Source organism: Pongo pygmaeus, chromosome 20, assembly GCF_028885625.2.
Source record: "Pongo pygmaeus isolate AG05252 chromosome 20, NHGRI_mPonPyg2-v2.0_pri, whole genome shotgun sequence".
Taxonomy (NCBI): Eukaryota; Metazoa; Chordata; class Mammalia; order Primates; family Hominidae; genus Pongo; species Pongo pygmaeus.
In genome coordinates, this window is record NC_072393.2 from 6,667,025 (window position 1) to 6,687,667 (window position 20,643).

Below are 20,643 nucleotides of genomic sequence, written 5' to 3' on the forward strand. Positions count from 1 at the left end.
TGGAGATTTTAGACTCTAATGAGACATGCCACGTGCATGCTAGTACATACAGCCACAGAGCCTGCTCGCCCAAAGAGACCTCCCAAAACATGCTTACAAGTGACACCCGCTCACGCCCCTTCATGAAAAATCATGTAAAAGTCTCATAGAAAGAGTCCACCAGCAGTACCTGCTGCTGGCTCATTCTGTTGAGCAGCCATGTCCGTGTCATCTTTCAGAGCATACTGTCACTTTTTATTTATTTAGAGAGGAGTTTTGCTCTTGTTGCCCAGGCTGGAGTGCAGTGGCACAATCTCAGCTCACCGCAACCTCCACCTCCCGGGTTCAACCGAATCTCCTGCCTCAGCCTCCCGAGTAGCTGGGATTACAGGCGCCCGCCACCCCCTGCCTGGCTAATTGTTTTGTGCTTTTAGTAGAGACGGGGTTTCACCATGTTGACCAGGCTGGTCTTGAACTCCTGACCTGAAGTGATTCCCCTGCCTCGGCCTCCCAAAGTGCTGGGATTACAGGTGTGAGCCATCGAGGCTGGCCCTGAGTCTTTAAACAAGCATTGCTACTACTATTTTTCCAGGGGGACCAGCCCAGAGCTGTTTCTTCCTTCAATAAACTCTGCTACTTAACCCTTGCTGTGTGACTCTTGGCTGAATTCTTTCTTCCAAGTTAGACAAGAACTAAGGATTCCGGCAGTTCCTGGTAACAACACCTCTGTGGTAACCAGGGCAGAGAATAAAGTGCCAAGAAACATAGGGTTAATTGAGTTTGGATAAAATGAGATGACATTCAGACACCCTGGGGTCCCTGCCTCCCGGGGACCAGCCAGCATCCTCTCTCACCTTTCTTGTCCGACATGCTCACAGCCAGAATCTCCCACGTGGTGATGGAGTCTTTCAAAAATATATTCATGAGCTTCGTGGAGATTCTGGATGGAGAAGAGGTTGGGGCATTAGGAGATGTCATCTAGCAGGGTGGTAGAGGGGAAGAGCTGGTGCAGAGGGACCCCGAGGGACAGGCTGGAAGGGTCTGGGGGTGCCTCCATATAGGTCACCCAATTCCTGATTTTTCTAGGTTGGGCTGTGGGGTTGCACTGTGATTCCGGAGAAGACAAGAGATAGCAGGTGCATGCAAATTAAGTGGTCTGACTCTGGGGTGGGTTGCATCGGGGGTACCCTGGCCTTACCCATTTTTAGGTTGCTCTTTCAAGTCCTCAATGTTCCACAGCCAGCTCTCTGGGAACTCGCTTCGGGAAACAATGTTCTCTTCTGCAATGATGTCCTCATCCAGGTTACCTGCAGGGGGTTTAGATCTACATTTAGAACAGAGCAGGCCAGGCACCATGGCTCATGCCTGAAATCCCAGCACTTAGGGAGGCCAAGGCAGCTGGATCACTTGAGGCCAGGAGTCAGAGACCAGCCTAGCCAACATGGTGAAACCCATCTCTACTAAAAATACAAAAATTAAGGCTGGGCACGGTGGCTCACCCCTGTAATCCCAGCACTTTGGGAGGCTGAGGTGGGTGGATCGCTTGAGGTCAGGACTTTGAGACCAGCCTGGACAACATGGTGAAACCCCATCTCTACTAAAAACACAAAAATTAGCTGGGCGTGGTGGCGCATGCCTGTGATCCCAGCTACTCTGGAGGCTGAGGCAGGAGAATCACTTGAACCCAGGAGGTGGAGGTTGCAGTGAGCTGAGATCACACGACTACACTCCAGCCCAGGCGACAGAGACAGACTCCATCCGAAAACAAAAACAAAAAACAAACAAACAAAAAAACAAAAAACAAACAAAAAAAGAGCCGAGCTACTTCCTCAGCAGTCGCACCTTTAGATCCTACCTCTGCCCAGGAGGGATTCCTAGCAGTGAAATACATCCCGGACATGGAGGACTGCAGGATGAATTTTCATGAGCCCCAGACACATTTGCCTTGGGAACTTCTTCTCCATAAAAAAAAAAAACGAAAAATTATATCCCACAAATGTACTGGTATAAGGACATATCCAATGCAGACTAGATTATAGTCATTCCTTTCCCTTTGATTTTTAAAGAAATGAAAGCATTTGGCCAGGCACAGTGGCTCACATCTGTAATCCCAGCACTTTGGGAGGCCGAGGCGGGTGGATCACTTGAGGTCAGGAGTTTGAGACCAGCCTGGCCAACATGGCAAAACCGTGCCTCTACTAAAAATATGAAAATTAGCCAGGCGTGGCAGCAGGCACCTGTAGTCCCAGATACTCGGGAGGCTGAGGCAGGAGAATCGCTTGAACCCAGGAGGCAGAGGTTGTAGAGAGCCAAGATTGTGCCACTGCACTCCAGCCTCGGTGACGGAGTGAGACTCCATCTCAAAAAAAGATAATAATAAAAGAAAGCAGGCATGTACATATGTGCCTCTAAAGGATCATGGTCCTGAGAAACCGTGTCTGCTTCCTCTGAGGAATTTGTCCATTCTGAACATGACTAGGTGAGCTGAGAACATTCCCAGACCTGGTGCAGAACACTGAAGAAGCGGTGGCCTTTAAAAACCATCTAATACAAAAATTAGCCAGGTGTGATGGCATGCACCTGTAATCCCAGCTACTCGGGAGGCTAAGGGACGAGAATCGCTTGAACCCAGGATGCGGAGGTTACAGTGAGCCGAGACTGCGCAACTGCACTCCAGCCTGGTGACAGAGTGAGACTTCCTCTCAAAAAAAAAAAAAAAAAAAAAAAAATCTCGATAGGCTGGATGTGGTGCTATCATCCCAGCACTCTGAGAGGCCAAGATGGGAGGATGGCTTGAGCCCAGGAGTTTGAGACCAGCCTGGGCAACACACTGAGACCCTCTCTCTACAAATAATAATTTAAAAATTAGCTGGGCATGCTGGCATGCACCTGCAGATCTAGCTACTCAGAAGGCTGAGGATGAGACAGAAGGACAGAAGGACCCCTTGAGCCCAAGAGGTTGATGCTGCAGTGAGCTGTGATCGCACCACTGCACTCCAGCCTGGGCGAAAGAGCGAGACCCTGCCTCTAAATAAATATATAAATAAACAAAAACAGCTTCACACTACCAGCAAGTAAATGAAATTAGACTGGACTAGGCTTTGACTCAAATTGCACTTTCCTCAAACATGATAGACAGGCTTTAATTGGGTTCTGGATCTCCATAACAACAAAGTAGGTGGAATCCCTTTAAAAATATATATATTTTAATATTTTTCAGCCAGGCACAGTGGCTCATGCCTGTAATCCCAGCACTCTGGGAGGCTGAGGCGGGCGGATCCCCGAAGGTTGGGAGTTCGACACCAGCCCGGCCAACATGGTGAAACCTCTTCTCTACTAAAAATACAAAAATTAGCCGGGTGTGGTGGCAGGTGCCTATAATCCCAGCTACTTGGGAGGCTGAGGCAGGAGAATCACTTGAACACAGGAGGCAGAGGTTGTAGTGAGCCAAGATTGCGCCACTGTACTGAAGCCTGTGTGACAGAGCGAGACTCCATCTCAAAAAAAAAAAAAAAAAAAAAAAGTTTTCGTCCATACAAAGTCTCACTATGTTGCCCAGACTACTCTCGAACTCCAGAGCTCAAGAGATCCTGCTGCTGGGATCACAGGCGTGAGCCACTAAGCCCAGCCCAAAGTAGATGGAATTCCTAAAAGAGATACCTGAATTTACTCATACTCTGGAATAATCAATCTGAGTGCCTTGGGATAGTAACATTTAGCCATTCTTTTTCTGACCCCCAATGGGCTAAAGGAATTACACAATTCTGGGGAAAAATAAAACCCACCATCCATCTGGATGTAAACCATATTTCAGCAGACCAGACTTTTTGTCTAATTTTCCCAGTGGCCCTCACACTATCGCCCCTTTGTGAAGGAGATCATTCTAAATTTGCTTGAATTTTTTCTTTTCATTTTCGTTTTCTTTTTCTTTTCTTTTCTTTTCTTTTTTTTTTTTTTTTTTTTTTGAGACAGGGTCTTGCTCTGTTGCCCAGGCTGGAGTGCAGTGGTGTGATTTTGGCTCACTGACGCCTCCATCTCCTGGGTTCAAACAATCCTCCCACCTCAGCCTCCTGAGTAGCTGGGACTACAGGTGTGCACCACCACACCTGGCTAATTATTTTATTTTATTTTTGTAGATATGGGGTTCTGCTATGTTGCCCAGGCTGGTCTCAAATTTCTGGACTCAAGCAATCCACCCTTCTCGGCCTCCCAAAGTGTGGGCATTACAGGTGTGAGCCACCGTGCCCAGCCAATTTTCTTTTTCCTTTCTTTTTTTGTTTTGTTTTGTTTTTGAGACGGAGTCTTGCTCTGTTGCCCAGGCTGGAGTGCAGTGGCACAATCTCAGCTCACTGCAACCTAAACCTACCAGGTTCAAGCGATTCTCCCAGCTCAGCCTCCTGAGTAGCTGGGATTACAGGCGCCTGCCACCTCGCCAGGCTAATTTTTGCATTTTTATAGAGACGGGGTTTTACCATGTTGGCCAGACTGGTCTTGAACTCCTGACCTCAAGTGATCCACCCACCTCGGCCTCCCAAAGTGCTGGGATTGCCGGTGTGAGCCACCATGCCCGGCCAATTTTCTCTTATTATAAGGTAAATTTCTCTTTGTTTCACTTAAGACTTATTTGACATGAGATCTGAAGTCTCATCTTATTCAAAAACTGAATGCGTGAATGAATGAAGAAGGGCTGCCTGTTAACTCATCGAGTTTGGCAGTTCTTTCTGGAAGGCCACGCAAATTAGTTTTCTCTGGTGAAGCCAAACTTGGAACTCACCTTAGCCTTCCCATTGGTAATTAGTGTGTGACCAGCTGCATCATCTTTCTAGACTTTTCCCTCAGACCTCAAATGTCCTGGGCACTGGTGATGTCAAATTCAGACTGATGGGCGGGGCTGGGATGACCTTCCCAGGCAGGAAACTGCTGTACCTTCAGGCAAGGGCCCTTCTGCCCATCAGACTAGGCCTTTCTCCTCCCTCAGGCCTGGGCCTCCTGGCTCCTCATCTGAAGGCCTCTGTCCCTTCCAGACAGGAGTGTCCCCTCCCCTCGGACGGGAGCCTCCTCCCTCTCAGATGGGCATCTACACTTCTTCGACTTGATCCTCCCCTCTTCAGACCTGGGTCTTCTCTACCTCACGCTGGCAGGGCATCACCTCATCTGCATCACCCTCAGACAGGGTCCTCCTCTCCCAACAGACAGAGGCCTCCTCCTACCCCCTCAGACAGGGGCATCCTCCCCCCTCAGACAGAGGCCTCCTCCCTACTCAGAGAGGGACCTCCTCCCCCATCAGACAGAGGCCTCCTCCCCCATCAGACAGCGGCCTCCTCCCCCATCAGACAGAGGCCTCCTCCCCCCTCAGACAGCGGCCTCCTCCCCCATCAGACAGAGGCCTCCTCCCCCCTCAGACAGCGGCCTCCTCCCCCATCAGACAGAGGCCTCCTCCCCCCTCAGACAGGGGCCTCCTCCCCCATCAGACAGAGGCCTCCTCCCCCCTCAGACAGGGACCTCCTCCTCCCTCAAGGCCTCCTCCCCCCTCAGACAGAGGTTTCCTCCCTCCTCAGACAGGGGCCTCCTCCCCCCTCAGACAGAGGTTTCCTCCCCCCTCAGACAGCCGCCTCCTCCCCCATCAGACAGAAGCCTCCTCCCCCCTCAGACAGCGGCCTCCTCCCTCCTCAGACAGGGGCCTCCTCCCCCATCAGACAGAGGCCTCCTCCCTTCTCAGACAGGGGCCTCCTCCCCCATCAGACAGAGGCCTCCTCCCTCCTCAGACAGGGGCCTCCTCCCCCCATCAGACAGAGGCCTCCTCCCTCCTCAGACAGGGGCCTCCTCCCCCATCAGACAGAGGCCTCCTCCCCCCTCAGACAGGGGCATCCTCCTCCCTCAGACAGAGGCCTCCTCCCTCCTCAGACAGGGGCCTCCTCCCCCATCAGACAGAGGCCTCCTCCCCCCTCAGACAGGGACCTCCTCCCCCATCAGACAGAGGCCTCCTCCCCCCTCAGACAGGGGCCTCCTCCCCCATCAGACAGAGGCCTCCTCCCCCCTCAGACAGGGACCTCCTCCTCCCTCAAGGCCTCCTCCCCCCTCAGACAGAGGTTTCCTCCCTCCTCAGACAGAGGCCTCCTCCCCCCTCAGACAGGGACCTCCTCCTCCCTCAAGGCCTCCTCCCCCCTCAGACAGAGGTTTCCTCCCTCCTCAGACAGGGGCCTCCTCCCCCATTAGACAGGGACCTCCTCCCCCCTCAGACAGCGGCCTCCTCCCCCATCAGACAGGGGCATCCTCCCCCCTCAGACAGAGGCCTCCTCCCTCCTCAGACAGGGGCCTCCTCCCCCATCAGACAGAGGCCTCCTCCCCCCTCAGACAGGGACCTACTCCTCCCTCAAGGCCTCCTCCCCCCTCAGACAGAGGTTTCCTCCCTCCTCAGACAGAGGCTTCCTCCACCCTCAGACAGGGACCTCCTCCTCCCTCAAGGCCTCCTCCCCCCTCAGACAGAGGTTTCCTCCCTCCTCAGACAGGGGCCCCCTCCCCTCTCAGACAGCGGCCTCCTCCTCCCTCAAGGCCTCCTCCCCCCTCAGACAGAGGTTTCCTCCCTCCTCAGACAGGGGCCTCCTCCCCTCTCAGACAGCGGCCTCCTCCAGCCCCACGCCCCCCAGACAGGGCATCCTCCCTCCTCAGACAGGAGTCTCCTCCCCCATCAGATGGACCCCCCGCCCCCACCCCGTGGGACCTACTCCTGGCCAGGCCCAGGTGGCTGGCCCGCGTGTGCTGCCGCCGCAGCTCTGTCATGTAGTTGCAGCAGTCCAGGAAGGCCTTCTTGCACGCCTCGCCCAGGGAGATGAAACGGGTCCGGCGCTGGCACGAGAACCTCATGCGGTTCTCCCGCATGCCGTCCTCGCAGCACTTGCGCAGCTCCTTGGGGTACTTGCCGACTGCGGGAGCACATTCCCCCAGGCCACACCCTCAGCCTGGGGCCGGCAGCAGGAGGGACGCGGGACGGACCCCAGGGAGGACTTCGCCGGACCCCAGGGAGGACTTCGCCGCCAGGGCCTCCCCTCCTCCCTCTGTAGCTCCTGCACGGCCAGGCTGGGGTCTCCTAGGGTGGGGCTCAGGGGCAGGAGTGGGTAGGAAAGGCTCCCACCTTTGTCCATTCTCTTCTCTGTGAGCTGCACCGAACGGCGTCGGCGGGCGGCTGGCTGCGGGCACTGAAGTTCTGCAGGGCAGGCGGACCGAGGAGAAGATGGATGAGGCACCTACTAGGTGTCCTCGGTTCACCCCTCACGATCGTGTGAGGTGGGGGTGTTCCTGCTCCCATTTGATGGAAGAGCAAACTGAGGCTCAGAGGGGAGGGATTTACTAGGTGGTGGTGGAGGCGGGGCTTGAACCCAGGCCCCCGGATTCCAGAGCTCTGCTCCCAGCATCTGGGAGGTGGAGGAGCTGTCTGTCCCTGCACTGGCCCCTGGCGGCGACCTCACCTGCCCTCTGGGCGGTCTGCTGGCCAGTGCTGCTCGTGAAGGTCAGCCCTGCATCCGAGAAGACACCGGCGTAATCCTTCCCACTGCCCGGGGTGCAGCCGATGTCTGCCTTCTCCACCACGTCCCAGATCTGCGGGGGGCATAGGGGTGGCAGGATGCAGGGAGGCCAGGCTGACAATTGGGATCCCCCACATATGCACCTTCGTATCTCTTCCCAAATGACCCCACCCTGTCCCGCTCTCATCTCCCCCATTCCTGCTTCTGCCCTTCCTTTCTCTCTCTTTCTCTCTCCTTCCTTCCTTCCTTCTCTCTCTCTCCTTCCTTCTCTCTTTCTTTCTCTTTCTCTCTTTCTCTCTCTCTTTTTATCTCTCTCTCTCTCTCTTTCTTTCTTTCGAGATGGAGTCTTGCTCTGTCACCCAGGCTGGAGTGCAGTGGTGTGATCTCCGCTCACTGTAACCTCCAACTCCCAGGTTCAGGCGATTCTCCTGCCTCAGCCTCCCGAGCATCTGGGACTACAGGGGCATGCCACCATGCCCAGCTAATTTTTGTATATTTAGTAGAGACGGGGTTTCACCATATTGGCCAGCCTGGTCTCAAACTCCTGACCTGAAATGATTCGCCTCTCTTGGCCTCCCAAAGTGCTGGGATTATAGGAGTGAGCCACCATGCCCCGCCCTCTTTTTCTTTTCTTTCTGTCTTCTTTCTTTCCCTTCCTTCTTCTCCCTCCCTCCATTCCTCCTTTCCTCCTTCCTTTGCTCCTTCTTTCCTTCCCTCCTTCTCTCCTTCCCTCCTTCCTTCCTTCCTTCTTTCCTTCCTTTATTCTTCATTCCCTCCCTCCCTCCCTTCCTCTTTATCTCCTTTCCTTTCCTTTCTCTCTGTTTCTCTCTCTCTTCTTTTTTTTTCTCCTTTCTTTCCATTCTTTTTTTTTTTTTAAGTTGAGATTTTCCACTGTCTCCCAGGCTGGAGTGCAATGGTGCAAGCATAGCTCACTGCAGCCTCAAATTCCTGGGCTTAAGCAATCCTCGCACCTCCGCCTCCTGAGCAGATGGGACTACAGGCATGCGCCATCATGCCCGGCTATTTTAAAATTTTTCTGTAGAGTTTGGGTCTTGCCATGTTGCCCAAGCTGGTCTGGAACTCCTGGCCTCAAGTGATCCTCCCATCTTGACCTCCCAAAGTGCTGGGATTCCAGACGTGAGCCTCCCCACCCGGCCTCCATTCCAGATCTTACCTCCATTCCCCCTCTGATTCCATCCTCACTCCTGATCCCAGGCCAACCCCATCTCCATCTTCGTCCCTACTCCGGAAACCTTCACCACTGGATGACCCTGGGCGTGCTGCCACCGGACTCTCAAAGCCCCAGTTGAAAGTGTCCAATTCTCAGCTGGGCGCAGTGGCTCACGCCTGTAATCCCAACACTTTGGGAGGCCGAGGCGGGCGGATCACAAGGTCAAGAGATCGAGACCATCCTGGCCAACATGGTGAAACCCCGTCTTCACTAAAAATACAAAAATTAGCTGGGCGTGGTGATGGGCGCCTGTATTCCCAGCTACTAGGGAAGCTGAAGCAGGAGAATCGCTTGAACCTGGGAGGCGGAGGTTGCAGTGAGCCGAGATTGCGCCACTGCACTCCAGCCTGGTGACAGAGAGAGACTCTGTCTCAAAAACAAACAAACAGAAAAAAAAGTCCAATTCTCATGACCATCCGCAGTTGGAACCCATGTCCAACCTCATTCCCATCTTCAGCTTCAACCATCCCTGTGTCTGGTCTGCTCCGATCTCTGCTTTCAGCCCACGCCCCCCACTGCACTGCCCTCTCCAGTCCCACCCACCTCCCCCAGCCCCAGCTCTGTGCCTCCGTCTCTTCTCAGCAGCCTTGGGTCACTGGCCCTTACCTTACTCTGCGTCAGTTTGTTCTTCTTATTCAGCACGAACACGCCCTTGTCCACGGCCACCAGTCCCACCCGGGCCCCGTGGTCACCCTCTATCTTCAGGGTCATCTGCTGCCCAGGTACAGGCTGCCGGTCTTCTGTCTGGCCGCTTTTTACCACCAGCTGTGGGGAGGGCAGAGACGCAGAAAGAAGTCAGCCCTGGGAGAGAGGAGTGCCTGGGATGGAGGGGGTGCTGGACTAGAGTGGAAAGACAGAAAGGTTGGAGGGAGCCGTGGGGGTGGGGAGTGGGGGAGAGAGAGAGAGAGAGAGAAAGGGAGAGAGGGAGGGGAGAGAGAGGGAAAGGGAAAGAGACAGGGAGAGAGAAAAGGAGAGAGAGGGAGAGAGAAAAGGAGAGAGATAAAGAGAGAGAAAGAGAGAGCGAGAGAGGGAGAGAGAGAAGGAAAGAGAAATAAAGAGAGAGGGAAAGAGAGATGTAGAGAGAGGGAAAGAGAAAGAAAAACAGAGACAGTTGAGAGACAGAGAGGGAGGAGAGAAAGGGAGAGGAAGAGAGAGAGAAAGGAGAGAGAAAACGAGAAAGGGAAAGAGAGAGAAAGAGGAGACAGAGAGAGAGAGGAGTAGGGAGAGGGAGAGAGGGGGTGAGCGAGCCCAGGGCACACTTACCGAGCCCACGCAGGAGTCCTTGACGTCCACCCACACGGAGTCGGCCACCACCTCCCTCTGGCCGCTGGCGCCGATCAGCGTGTAGTATGCCACCAGGCGGAAGGAAGGGATGAAGTCGGTGGTGATGGACAAGGGCAGCACCACCAGGTCCTGGCCCGGCTCTCGCACTTGGCGTCCCGCCTTCAACAGCTTGCCCTTGTTCATGATCTGGGGGGACAGGCTGGCATCAGGCTGCGGAGGGTGAGTGGGAGGGAATGCAGGGAGGGATCCGGGATGGGGGAAGGGGTCCCGGGGGTGCGGAAGAAGCAAGGAGGAGGCGGGGGCTGAGGTTTCCAGGTGGCCACGGACCAGGTAGGTGTAGTAGCCGATCTTGGCCTCGTGGGCGCGGTCCATTCGCAGGAGGAAGTTGACGTTGAGGGTCTCCCCGGGTCTGAGCTCTGTACGTGGCACTGAGAGATGCAGGTAATTGTTGGAGTTGCCCACGGTGCTGTAGGGCTGAGCCTGCATGGTCCTGGTAGCCTGCTCTGCCTCCGAGAGCTCCTGCTTCTTCGTGCGCACCTGGGTGGGGAAAGAGGGATGCATGCTGGTCGCCGCCCAAGGATACCCACACCCGAATCCCTGAGACCTGGGAATTGGTGTCCTTTCTTAACAAAAGGGACTTTGCAGATGGGATTAAGTTAGGGATCTGGAGATGGAATCATTATCCTGGATTATGTAGATGGAGCTAATGTAATCATAAGGGTCTTTATTAAGCAGGGGCAGGGGAGAAAGGAGAGACAGAGACAGAGAGAAAGAGAGAGACACTGGAAGATGCTATGCTGCTGCCTTTAAAGGGGGAGGAAGGGGCCATGAGCCAGGCCTTTAGGGTGCCCTTGCGACACTGGAAAAAGCAAGGGAGCGAACTTTCCCCCAGAGCCAGGACTTCTGACCTCTCAAACTACAGACCCATAAACATGTGTTGCTTTAGATCACTAGGCTGTGGCCATCTGTCATGGCAGCCCCAGGAAATTCATGCACAGGCTGAGCACAGTGAGGGGTAAGTGGGGTGCGCAGCCTGGGAGCTGCAGAGGGACTGGGAGGCCATCTGCAACCTCCGCAGCTGTCGTGAGCCTTGCTTCCCTCCCAGTGAGGGGCAACAGCGCCACGTGCACAGAAGCCAGAACTGAGACCACCTCACAACAATGGGCCTGTCCCAAACACTACACAACCCTCCTTGTGAGATTCAGACTCCTTCCCCCGTGGGAGTGGAAAGATTGTGCATGGATGGAGCGCCTCTCCGTGTAAGTGGAAGGAACACGGCATGCAGGAGGAAGATTCCTGTTTCCTCAAACTGTGGACCCCTCTATGCAGACAGCAGGACCCCACTGTGCAGGACAGAACCCCTCTAGGCAAATGAGAATGTTTATGCAAATGGCAGGACCCCACTGTGCAGGAGAGAACCCCTCTATGCAGATGAGAATATCTCTATGCAAATGGCAAGATCCCACCGTGCAGCAGAGAACCCCTCTATGCAAATGAGAATATCTCTATGCAAATGGCAGGATGCCACTCTGCAGGAGAGAACCTCTATACAGATGAGAATATCTCTATGCAAATGACAGGACCCCACTGCGCAGGAGAGAACCCCTCTATGCAGATGAGAATATCTCTATGCAAATGACAGGACCCCACTCTGCAAACACCAGGACCCCTGTACCGTCTTCCCAGTGATGGGGTTCTGAGGCTGAGCCCAGACGCACCGTGATGCTCAAGGGCTTCTGGCTGGGGTGTGTGTTGATGCTGAGTTTGGCCATGCCGTCTCCTTGGGTTAGAGACTGCACGGCGTCCTCACCCTGGACTGCCACGGGGACTCGGTAGGCTGGAGAGCCATCGGGGTTCGTCACGAACACCTGTGATGTGGGGTGCAGGTGGGGGAAGTTCAGGCAGGCTCAGGGGTGTGGCCGGTGTCCCCGAAGGGAGGAGTGGGACCTCTTCCCGCCCTGGGTCTCACCATGAGGTCAAAGGGCATTCCTGGTTTGAAGTACTTGGGTGTCTTGGTGAAATGGATCTGGTAGGGAGAGGTCACGATGGGGATCCCGCTGCGCTCCGCCTGCACCATGTCACTGCCTGAGGGGACCAGCTGTGAGTGTAGGCTCCTGGGCCACCCCTCAGGATTAGACCTCCTCCCTCAGAATGGACCCCACCGTCAGACTAGGCCTCCTCCCTCAGAGTGGAGTCCACTTTCATACTGGGCCTGTGCCCCCATCAGACTGGACTCCACCTTTATACTGGCCTTGCCTCCTCCATCAGACTGGGCACAGACTTCATACTGGGCCTGTGCCCCCATCGGCCTGGACCCCACCTTTATACTGGCCCTCCCTCCCCCATCAGACTGGACCCATCTTTATACTGGCCCTGCCTCCCTCATCAGACTGGACACAGGCTTCACACTGGGCCTGTGCCCCCATCAGCACGGACCCCACCTTTATACTGGCCCTGACTCCCCCATCAGACTGGACTCCATCTTCATACTCGGCCTCTGCTCTCAGACTGGGCCTACCCCACCAGACTGCACCCCACTTTCACTCTGAGCCTCCCTCCTTAGACTAGGCTTTCTCTTCTGACCTGGTCTCCCCTCTCAGACCGGCCCACTTGGTGGTCCTGAGCCTGGCCTTCAGACTGAGCCTCACCTGAGTGCAAGATGACGGTGACAGACACGTACAAAGATTTCCCCACCAGGTCTTCCGCTCGGGGGTTCTGCACCCCGTCCAGCAGTACCTTCCGGCTCAGCACGGCGTCCCCCGAGCCATCCTCAATCTGGGAAGGGAGAGGAGGGCTCAGAGAGGGGAGCCGGCTCAGAGGAGGCGGGGACTGGGACAAGGATCAAAGTGGCCTCTGTCTGTGGTACCGGAATGCGCTTGAGGGATTCAGGCAGGGAAATCCTCTGTTCGCCATCCTGGATCCCGAAGATGACAAAGGCAGTTCCCTCCACTTTCTTCCCGTAGAGGAACCTACGGGCCAGACAGGGAGGGCTTCAGGTCTGTCCCTCCTGGAGAACGGGATCTCCCCCAGCTTCTCCTGCCTGTGCTGAAGACTGGAGCCCCCAACCCACTGCTGGCCTCTCACCTGGCCCCACCCCCAGCCCCTCACCTGGCCCCACCCCCAGCCCCCCACCTTCCCCACTCCCAGCCCCCCACCTGACTCCACCCCCCAGCCCCCCACCTGGTCCCACCCCCAGCCCCCCACCTGGTCCCACCCCCAGCCCCCCACCTGACTCCACCCCCAGCCCCTCACCTGGCCCCACCCCCAGCCCCCCAGCTGACTCCACCCCCAGCCCCTCACCTTACCCCCACCTGCAGCCTCCCACCTGGCCCCACCCCCAGTCCCTCACCTGGTCCCACCCCCAGCCCCCCACCTGGTCCCACCCCCAGCCCCCCACCTGACTCCACCCCCAGCCCCTCACCTGGCCCCACCCCCAGCCCCCAAGCTGACTCCACCCCCAGCCCCTCACCTGACTCCACCCCCAGCCCCTCACCTTACCCCACCTGCAGCCTCCCACCTGGCCCCACCCCCAGTCCCTCACCTGGCGGTGATGGTGACCTCCAGGCCCTTCTCGTTATAGATGTAGTAGAATTTCTCTGTAGGCTCTACTATGACCTCGAAACTGGGCAGCACTGGGGGAGAGACGGCGTTGGTGGGGCCGGCGCTGGGCCAGGCGTTCTGGGCGCTGCCTCCCCCCAGCCCCTCCTCCTCTTACCGTACTCCTTCACCTCAAACTCAGCGGAGAAGACCTGCTGCGGTGAATTTTCATAGTAGGCTTGGATCTTCCACTGGCCCATGCTGTGACGAGGGCGGATGAGTGGTCTGCTCAGGCCTCGAAGCCCCCCCCCCCGCTCCCTCTCCTGGGATAGGGGAGCCCTGAGCCCCCTCCTCAAGAACCCGACATACTTGACGAGTTCTGGAATGTCCCAAGACAAGGGCAAGATGCCAAACTGGTTCTGAGAAGACAAGGAGTCCTGCTTGACCGGGACGCCGTCCGGGTTCTGTGGGAGGCAGGAGGGAAGGATACGGGATAAAGTGGTTCTTCAGAGGCTGGGCTTAGCCTCTCAGCTCTCCCTGACCTCTCTGTGTCTGGACATTGTCTGTGCACAGTGTCTACCGTGGTTAAGAACAGGGACCTGGGTGGGCGCGGCGGCTCACGCCTGTCATCCCAGCACTCTGGGAGGCTGAGGTGGGCGGATCACCTGAGGTCAGGAGTTCAAGACCAGCCTGGCCAACATGGTGAAACCCCGTCTCTGCTAAAAATACAAAAATTAGCCAGGCATGGTGGTGGGCACCTGTAATCCCAGCTACTCAGGAGGCTGAGGCAGGAGAATCGCTTGAACCCGGGAGGTGGAGATTGCAGTGAGCCAAGATCACTCCACTGCACTCCAGCCTGGGAGACAGAGTGAGAATCTGTCTCAAAAAAAAAAAAAAAAAAAAGGACCTGAGTCAGTCAACCTTAGGTTTGAATCCCTACTGTGCCACTTACAAGCTGTGTGACCCTGGGCAAGTTACCTAACCTCTCTGTGCTCAATGTGCAAATCTAGAAACAGGAGATAATAATGGCACCTACTGTATTGGCTTGGGATATAGTTCGTATGAATAGGGGCTCATTTTTTCAGTGTCTGTCTGAATACTAATAACTAGTAGTGTCATTTCATTTGCTGCCAACATTTAAACATCATGAGACATCACTGCACCACTGCACTCCAGCCTGGGTGAAAGAGCGAGACCCCATCTCAAAAAATAATTTATTAGGGCGAGCGCAATGGCTCAAGCCTGTAATCCCAGCACTTTGAGAGGCAGAGGTGGGAAGATTGCTCAAGGTCAAGAGTTCAAGACCAGCCTGGGAAACACAGCGAGACTCCATCTCTACAAACAATTTTTAAAATTAGCTGGATGTGGTGGCGCACGTCTGTGGTCGCAGCTACCCTGGAGGCTGAGACAGGAGGATCACGTGGGCCCAGGAGGTCAATGCTGAAGTGAGCTGTGATTGTGCCACTGCACTCTAGCCTGGGCAACAGAAGAGACCCTGTCTCAAAAATAATAATAATGAATGAATGAATAAATAAGTTTAAAAGAAATTGTACAGAGGTAACAGGGATCAGGCAAGTGGCATGTCTGAAGGCCGTGAGCTGGCTTTAGGAATTAAAACACATAAAAATCTGTTTTTCTTTTTTTTTTTTTGAGACGGAGTCTTGCTCTGTCACCCCGGCTGGAGTGCAGTGGTGAGATCTCGGCTCACTGCAAGCTCCGCCTCCCGGGTTCACACCATTCTCCTGCCTCAGCCTCTCGAGTAGCTGGGATTACAGGCGCCTGCCACCACGCCCAGCTAATTTTTTTGTACTTTTAGTAGAGACGGAGTTTCACCGTGTTAGCTAGGATGGTCTCGATCTCGTGACCTCGTGATCTGCCCGCCTCCGCCTCCCAAAGTGCTGGGATTACAGGAGTGAGCCACCGCCTGGCCAAAAGTCTGTTTTTCTAGCTTCTGTTGGAAACAACGAAATTCTGTGGATAGTGTACTCTGGTTAGCAGGAGACATCTAATTGGAGCTGGGCAACTGTTGTGCCTTTATAAGAGGTGTGTGGTCTCTGTTCCCCACAGACCACGTCAATCCCTAAATCTAGATAATTTTAAAATTTTTTTGTAGAGATGCAGTCTCCCTAGCTTTCCCAGGCTGGTCTTGAACTCTTGGCCTCGAGCAGTCTTCCCACCTCTGCCTCCAAAGTGTTGGAATTACAGGCTTGAGCCATTGCATTTGCCCCAATTATGTTTTGAGACAGGGTCTCACTCTGCCACCCAGGCTGGAGTGCAGTGGTGCGATCACGGCTCACCGCAGCCTGGAATTCCTGGGCTCAAGTGATCCTCCTGCCTCAGCCTCCTGGGGTAGCTGCGACTACAGGCAAGCACCACTACACACAGCTGTTTTTTTGTTTGTTTTTAACTTTTCTTTTTTGTAGAGACAGGGTCTGGCTATGTTGCCCAGGCTGGTCTCGGACTCTTGGGCTCAAGCGATCCCCCTGCCTTGGCCTCCCAAACAGCTGGGATTACAAGTGTGAGCCACTGCATCTAGCCTTGTATGATTTCAATATATCCTCATGATAATTCTATGGGAACACCCTCCTTCCCCTTCTCTCCTCCCATCCTTCTCGCTTCTTCCGGTAAGTTTTTTATTAAGCCCAACTATATACCAGCATTGTGCTGAGTTCAGGTGACAAAACCCTCAACAAACATAACAATTCCTTCCTGGACGGATTTAGGTTCAATAGAGGGCGAGGCGAGGGGAGAAGCAATTATCAAATGAATAAATCTCATTTGCAGGACATGGCAGGAAGGAGGGGTGTGTGTGGGGGGGGCGGAGGGGGGGTGCTCAGGGTGGGTATTTGTGACTTTATAGGTTACTCAGAGAGACTTTATTGTAAAATTGAGACATTGGTGACATTTGAGCAAAGACTTAGAGGAGGAGAGAGGATGAGCTGTGTGGATATTTGGAAGAAGAGGGTTTTCTTGAGAAGAGGGCACAGCCCGGGCCAAGGCTCCAAGGCAGGACTGCACCTGGGTGTTGGAGGAACAGGGAGGAGGCCCGTATGGCTGGAGCAGAGTGAATGAGGGGGAGAGAGGGAGGAGGGAGGACAGGGAAGGGACAGGGCAGGGTGTGCAGGGCCTTGTGGACTGCAGGGAGGACTTGGGCTTTCACCCATAGGAAGGTGGGAGCCATGGAGGGCTGTAGGCGGAGGAGGGATGGGCCCTGACTCAGGTGCTCACAGGAGTCCTCTGGCTGCCGTCGGTAGAATAGATGACATAGAATTATCTGTCATGATCCCAATATTCAGATAAGGTAACTGAGGCTCAGGGAGGTGAAGTGATCAGGGGTTTAACTGAAAGCAGAATCCACGGACACCTGCACTGCTCCCTGGGGTCTCCCTGGATCTCCATCTTGTCTCTCAGCCTGTGTGTGTGTGTGTGTGTGTGTGTGTGTGTGTGTGTGTGTGTGTGCATGCGCCATATGGTGTATTGTGTGGTTGTGTGTTGGGTTGTGTGTTGTGTGTGCTGTGCTTGTGTGCATTGCGTTGTGTGGTTGTGTATGTTGTGTGGTTGTATGTTGTGTGGTTGTATGTTGTGTGGTTGTGTATGTTGTGTGTGTTGTGTTTTGTGTGTGCTGTGTGTTGTGTGTGGTGTGTGTTGTGTGTGATTGTGTTGTGTGTGGTGTGGTTATGTATGTTGTGTTGTGTTGTGTGTGTTTTGTGTGTATTGCATGGTTCTGTATGTTGTGTGTATTGTGTTGTGTGTGTTGTGTTGTGTGTTGGTGTGGTTATGCACGTTGTGTTGTGTGTATTGTGTTGTGTGTGTTGTGTGGTCGTGTATGTTGTGTGTTTGTGTGTGTTGCCTTGTGTGTGTGCATTGTATGTGCACATGTGTCTGCATAGCTCTTTGCCTCTGTGTGTGTGTTGTGTGCTGTGTGTGTGCGCGTTGTGTGCCGTATGTGTGTGTGTTGTGTGGGTGTGTGTCTGCATATCTCTTTGCCTCTGTGTCTCTGCCACTGCACCCCTTCCGGTGTGTCTTTCTCTGTCTCTCTCGATCTCTTTGCCTCTCGTAAGCCTGTGTCCCTGCTGCCCCTGGGGTCCCCTCTGGCTGGTACCTCAATGTTGACCATCACCGTCCGGCCCACGGGTAGCAGCTTGTGGTTGACGGTGAAGATCCGATAGAGAACTGGGGAGAGACAAGGAGGCCTCCTGAGACCCTAGCCCACCCACGCCGGTGCCCCGCCCTCTCCAGCTGCCCCCAGCCTCACCTGTGGAGCCAGGGGTGTAGATGGTCTTGTCTGTCTGGATGAAGAGGTACCCGCTCTGAAGGCTGACCAGCACCACCTTCTCCACCACTTGGGGCCCGAAGGTGGCCTGCACGGTCACGAACTTGTTGCGCCCCTTTTCTGACTTGAACTCCCTGTTGGCTGGGATCTAGGCGTGGGCAGGGCATCGTCAGGGGTCTGTTCCAAGGCCCCATTGCCCACGGTCCAGCTTCCGGTTCTTGGGCTGGGTCCCTCCTTGCCTGCGCATTATTCTTGGTCTCCCGGGGTCGCCGTTTTGGGAAGGGAAGGGCATGTGAAGGAGGTGCGAGGGGAGAGGGGGGACCAGGGAGGGAACTCAAAAACAAGAGCTCACAAGGAAGACAGAGCTTATAGGAGGAGGGGTTCAGAAGGGGCGGGGACTCAGAAGGGGGAGGGGCTGACATGGGAGGGGCTCAGAAAGGGGGAGGGACTCAGGTGAGGGAACTTAGAAAGTGATGGAGACCAAGAGGGGAGGAGTTCAGAAGAGGAGACTTTGAGGGGGAGGGGCTTGGAAAAGGAATTCAGTGGGAGGGACTTAGAGGGGGAGGAGACTCAGAAGGGGTGGAGTCTCAGGGAAGGTCAGGGCTTAGAAGGGGAGGAGATTCAGAAGGGGTGGGGTCTCAGAAAAGGGAGGGGCTTATAGGGGGAGGAGACTCAGAAGAGATGGAGTCTCAGCGAAAGGAGGGGCTTAGAAGGAGAGGCGACTCCGAAGGGGTGGAGTCTCAGGGAAGGGCAGGGCTTAGAAAGGGAGAAGACAGAAGAGGAGGGGCTCAGAAGGAGGGGGAGTAGGCGTGGCTGTGGGTGTCAGCCGGGTCCTGCGCCAGTCTGCACTTACCGTGAAGGTGACGTTGCCCATGTGGCTGGTGGCAGGGGTCAGCACTGTCTTCTCACTGGACAGCACTAGTTTTTTGCCTGGGAAGTCGTGGACAGTAACAGTGACCGGAACATCCCCTTGCACGCCGTGGGCCTCCAGCACCACGGTCTCCTCACTCTCCAGCCGCAAGATGTTGGGGGTGATGATAGAGTACCTGTCGGAGTGGGGCACGGGAGTGGGGTTGTTATTCCAGGGATGTGAGACGCCAGTCCTCACTGGAGTCAGCGCCTGGCAGGCTGTGTGCCCCAGCCCCTGGTCCTGGAGAGGATCCAGTGACTGCTGGCGCACTTGCCAATGCCAATATCTTCTCTGGGCACTGCCACCATCTCAACTATATGGGCAGGACAGCAGCCACCATGACTCCCACTCTCAGCCAGCTGGGCCTGGCCTTTGAAAGCCTGGGCAACGAGGGGCCATGCATCCCACCAACCCCTGAACCTCCAAACCAGCGTCAGCAACTCCTCCAAGTATCTGGACTTCCAGACCCACAATCGCCTAAACCCACACATGCCCCAAACCCTAAACCTCTACCTCTCTAAACACTCCAAATATGTAAACACTCGAACTCCCAGACACCCTAAACTCTACATACCCAAACCCACATACACCAAAACCTCTAAGCCTCAAATCTTAGAGCACCCCAAACCCAGCCTAAACCTCCAACACCCCAGTCCTAATAAATACAACCAATTCCAAATGCCCCAACTATACATGAACCCGAAGTAGCCAATGTTTAAACCCACATGAAAATTGTAAGTCCCCAAGCTGCAAACTCCCAAATCTTGTAAAGTCCAAACCTCTGAGTCTCCAAATCACCCCAACCGCACCATCAATGAACACCACATACACCCTAAACCAACAGATGACCTCGATTCTAGAAACATCCCAAACTCCAATTCCACCATACCTGGATTCCACAAACACCCAACCCATAAACACCCAAACTCTCAGGCAGCCCAAATGTATATAAACTCCAATTCCACGATACCTGGATTCCACAAACACCCAACCACAAATACCCAAACTCGCAGGCAGCCCAAATGTACATAAACTCCAATTTCACGATACCTGGATTCCACAAACACTCAACCATAAACACCCAAACTCACAGGCAGCCCAAATTTATATAAACATTCCCAACCTGCTAACCCCTGAATCCACAAACACCCAAATGTACCCTGAATTCTTTAGGGACCTGGACCCCCAAATGCCTGCTTCCACCCCAGAAGCAGCCCTGTTTGTGGGTAGAGTCATAACCACTCACATGGGACTCCCCAGAGCCAGGGGGAGGTGGGTTAGTAGCAGGAGCAGCAGGCTGAGACCTGAGGTGGGTCCCATGGTGCTGGGACAGTGCAGGGTCAGAGGGACAGAAGGACAGAGGGACAGAAGGAGAGAATGGGGAGGAGTGAGCAGTGCCTGCTGGAGCTGGCTTTTTATCTGGCTCCTGCCTTTCCCCCACTCAGCCCCCCCTTCTCCCCATGGCCTCTCCCCTTTTGGGGCTGCCCCAGATTTCTCAATACCATTTCCTAAGTTTTTCAGTCCCTGGGGCCAACATGTCCGTGGGGTGAGTAACCTGAGGGCATGTTCCCCAGCAGCATGAATGCAGCTGCACCCTGCCCTGGACTCTCACAGGGTCAGGGCCACCTGGTGAACACAGACCTTTCACTGTTGGACCCACTTTGTAATGGAAGAACACTAAGGTCTGGAGAACCCCCCACTGCAGATGTCTTGGACCTCATCCCCAGTTCACTTTTGGCCATGCGTTTATCAGTCGAACCCTTCCTAGGAATGTCTCTGTAGGCTGGGAGTCAGAGCCCCACTTCCAGAGGCTTCCATGCTGAGGGAGGGGAAGTAGGATGGAGGGACAGAGCCCAGCACAGAAACTCCCAGTCTCATGAAATGTTTTCTAGCTCATGTGCAGGGC

At 54.7% G+C, this 20,643-nt stretch overlaps 1 protein-coding gene across 1 annotated transcript in view; it reads right to left on the bottom strand.

The window, feature by feature from the left end:
* The window catches only part of C3 (complement C3), a 42,446-nt gene extending 22,264 nt beyond the window's left edge, over positions 1 to 20,182 (bottom strand). Inside the window, exons 1-19 of the mRNA XM_054461796.2 lie at positions 19,984 to 20,182; positions 18,681 to 18,873; positions 17,810 to 17,975; positions 17,657 to 17,727; positions 13,924 to 14,018; positions 13,733 to 13,815; positions 13,559 to 13,649; positions 12,884 to 12,986; positions 12,666 to 12,792; positions 11,987 to 12,102; positions 11,736 to 11,885; positions 10,345 to 10,554; positions 9,997 to 10,203; positions 9,340 to 9,498; positions 7,446 to 7,575; positions 7,112 to 7,183; positions 6,705 to 6,902; positions 1,178 to 1,286; positions 834 to 919 (exon numbers count right to left, since the gene is read on the bottom strand). Coding sequence (XP_054317771.1) covers positions 834 to 919; positions 1,178 to 1,286; positions 6,705 to 6,902; positions 7,112 to 7,183; positions 7,446 to 7,575; positions 9,340 to 9,498; positions 9,997 to 10,203; positions 10,345 to 10,554; positions 11,736 to 11,885; positions 11,987 to 12,102; positions 12,666 to 12,792; positions 12,884 to 12,986; positions 13,559 to 13,649; positions 13,733 to 13,815; positions 13,924 to 14,018; positions 17,657 to 17,727; positions 17,810 to 17,975; positions 18,681 to 18,873; positions 19,984 to 20,057 — 2,440 coding nt within the window. The 5' untranslated portion in view covers positions 20,058 to 20,182. The remainder of the gene's footprint in view (positions 1 to 833; positions 920 to 1,177; positions 1,287 to 6,704; positions 6,903 to 7,111; positions 7,184 to 7,445; positions 7,576 to 9,339; positions 9,499 to 9,996; positions 10,204 to 10,344; positions 10,555 to 11,735; positions 11,886 to 11,986; positions 12,103 to 12,665; positions 12,793 to 12,883; positions 12,987 to 13,558; positions 13,650 to 13,732; positions 13,816 to 13,923; positions 14,019 to 17,656; positions 17,728 to 17,809; positions 17,976 to 18,680; positions 18,874 to 19,983) is intronic.
* Positions 20,183 to 20,643: the final 461 nt, after the last annotated feature.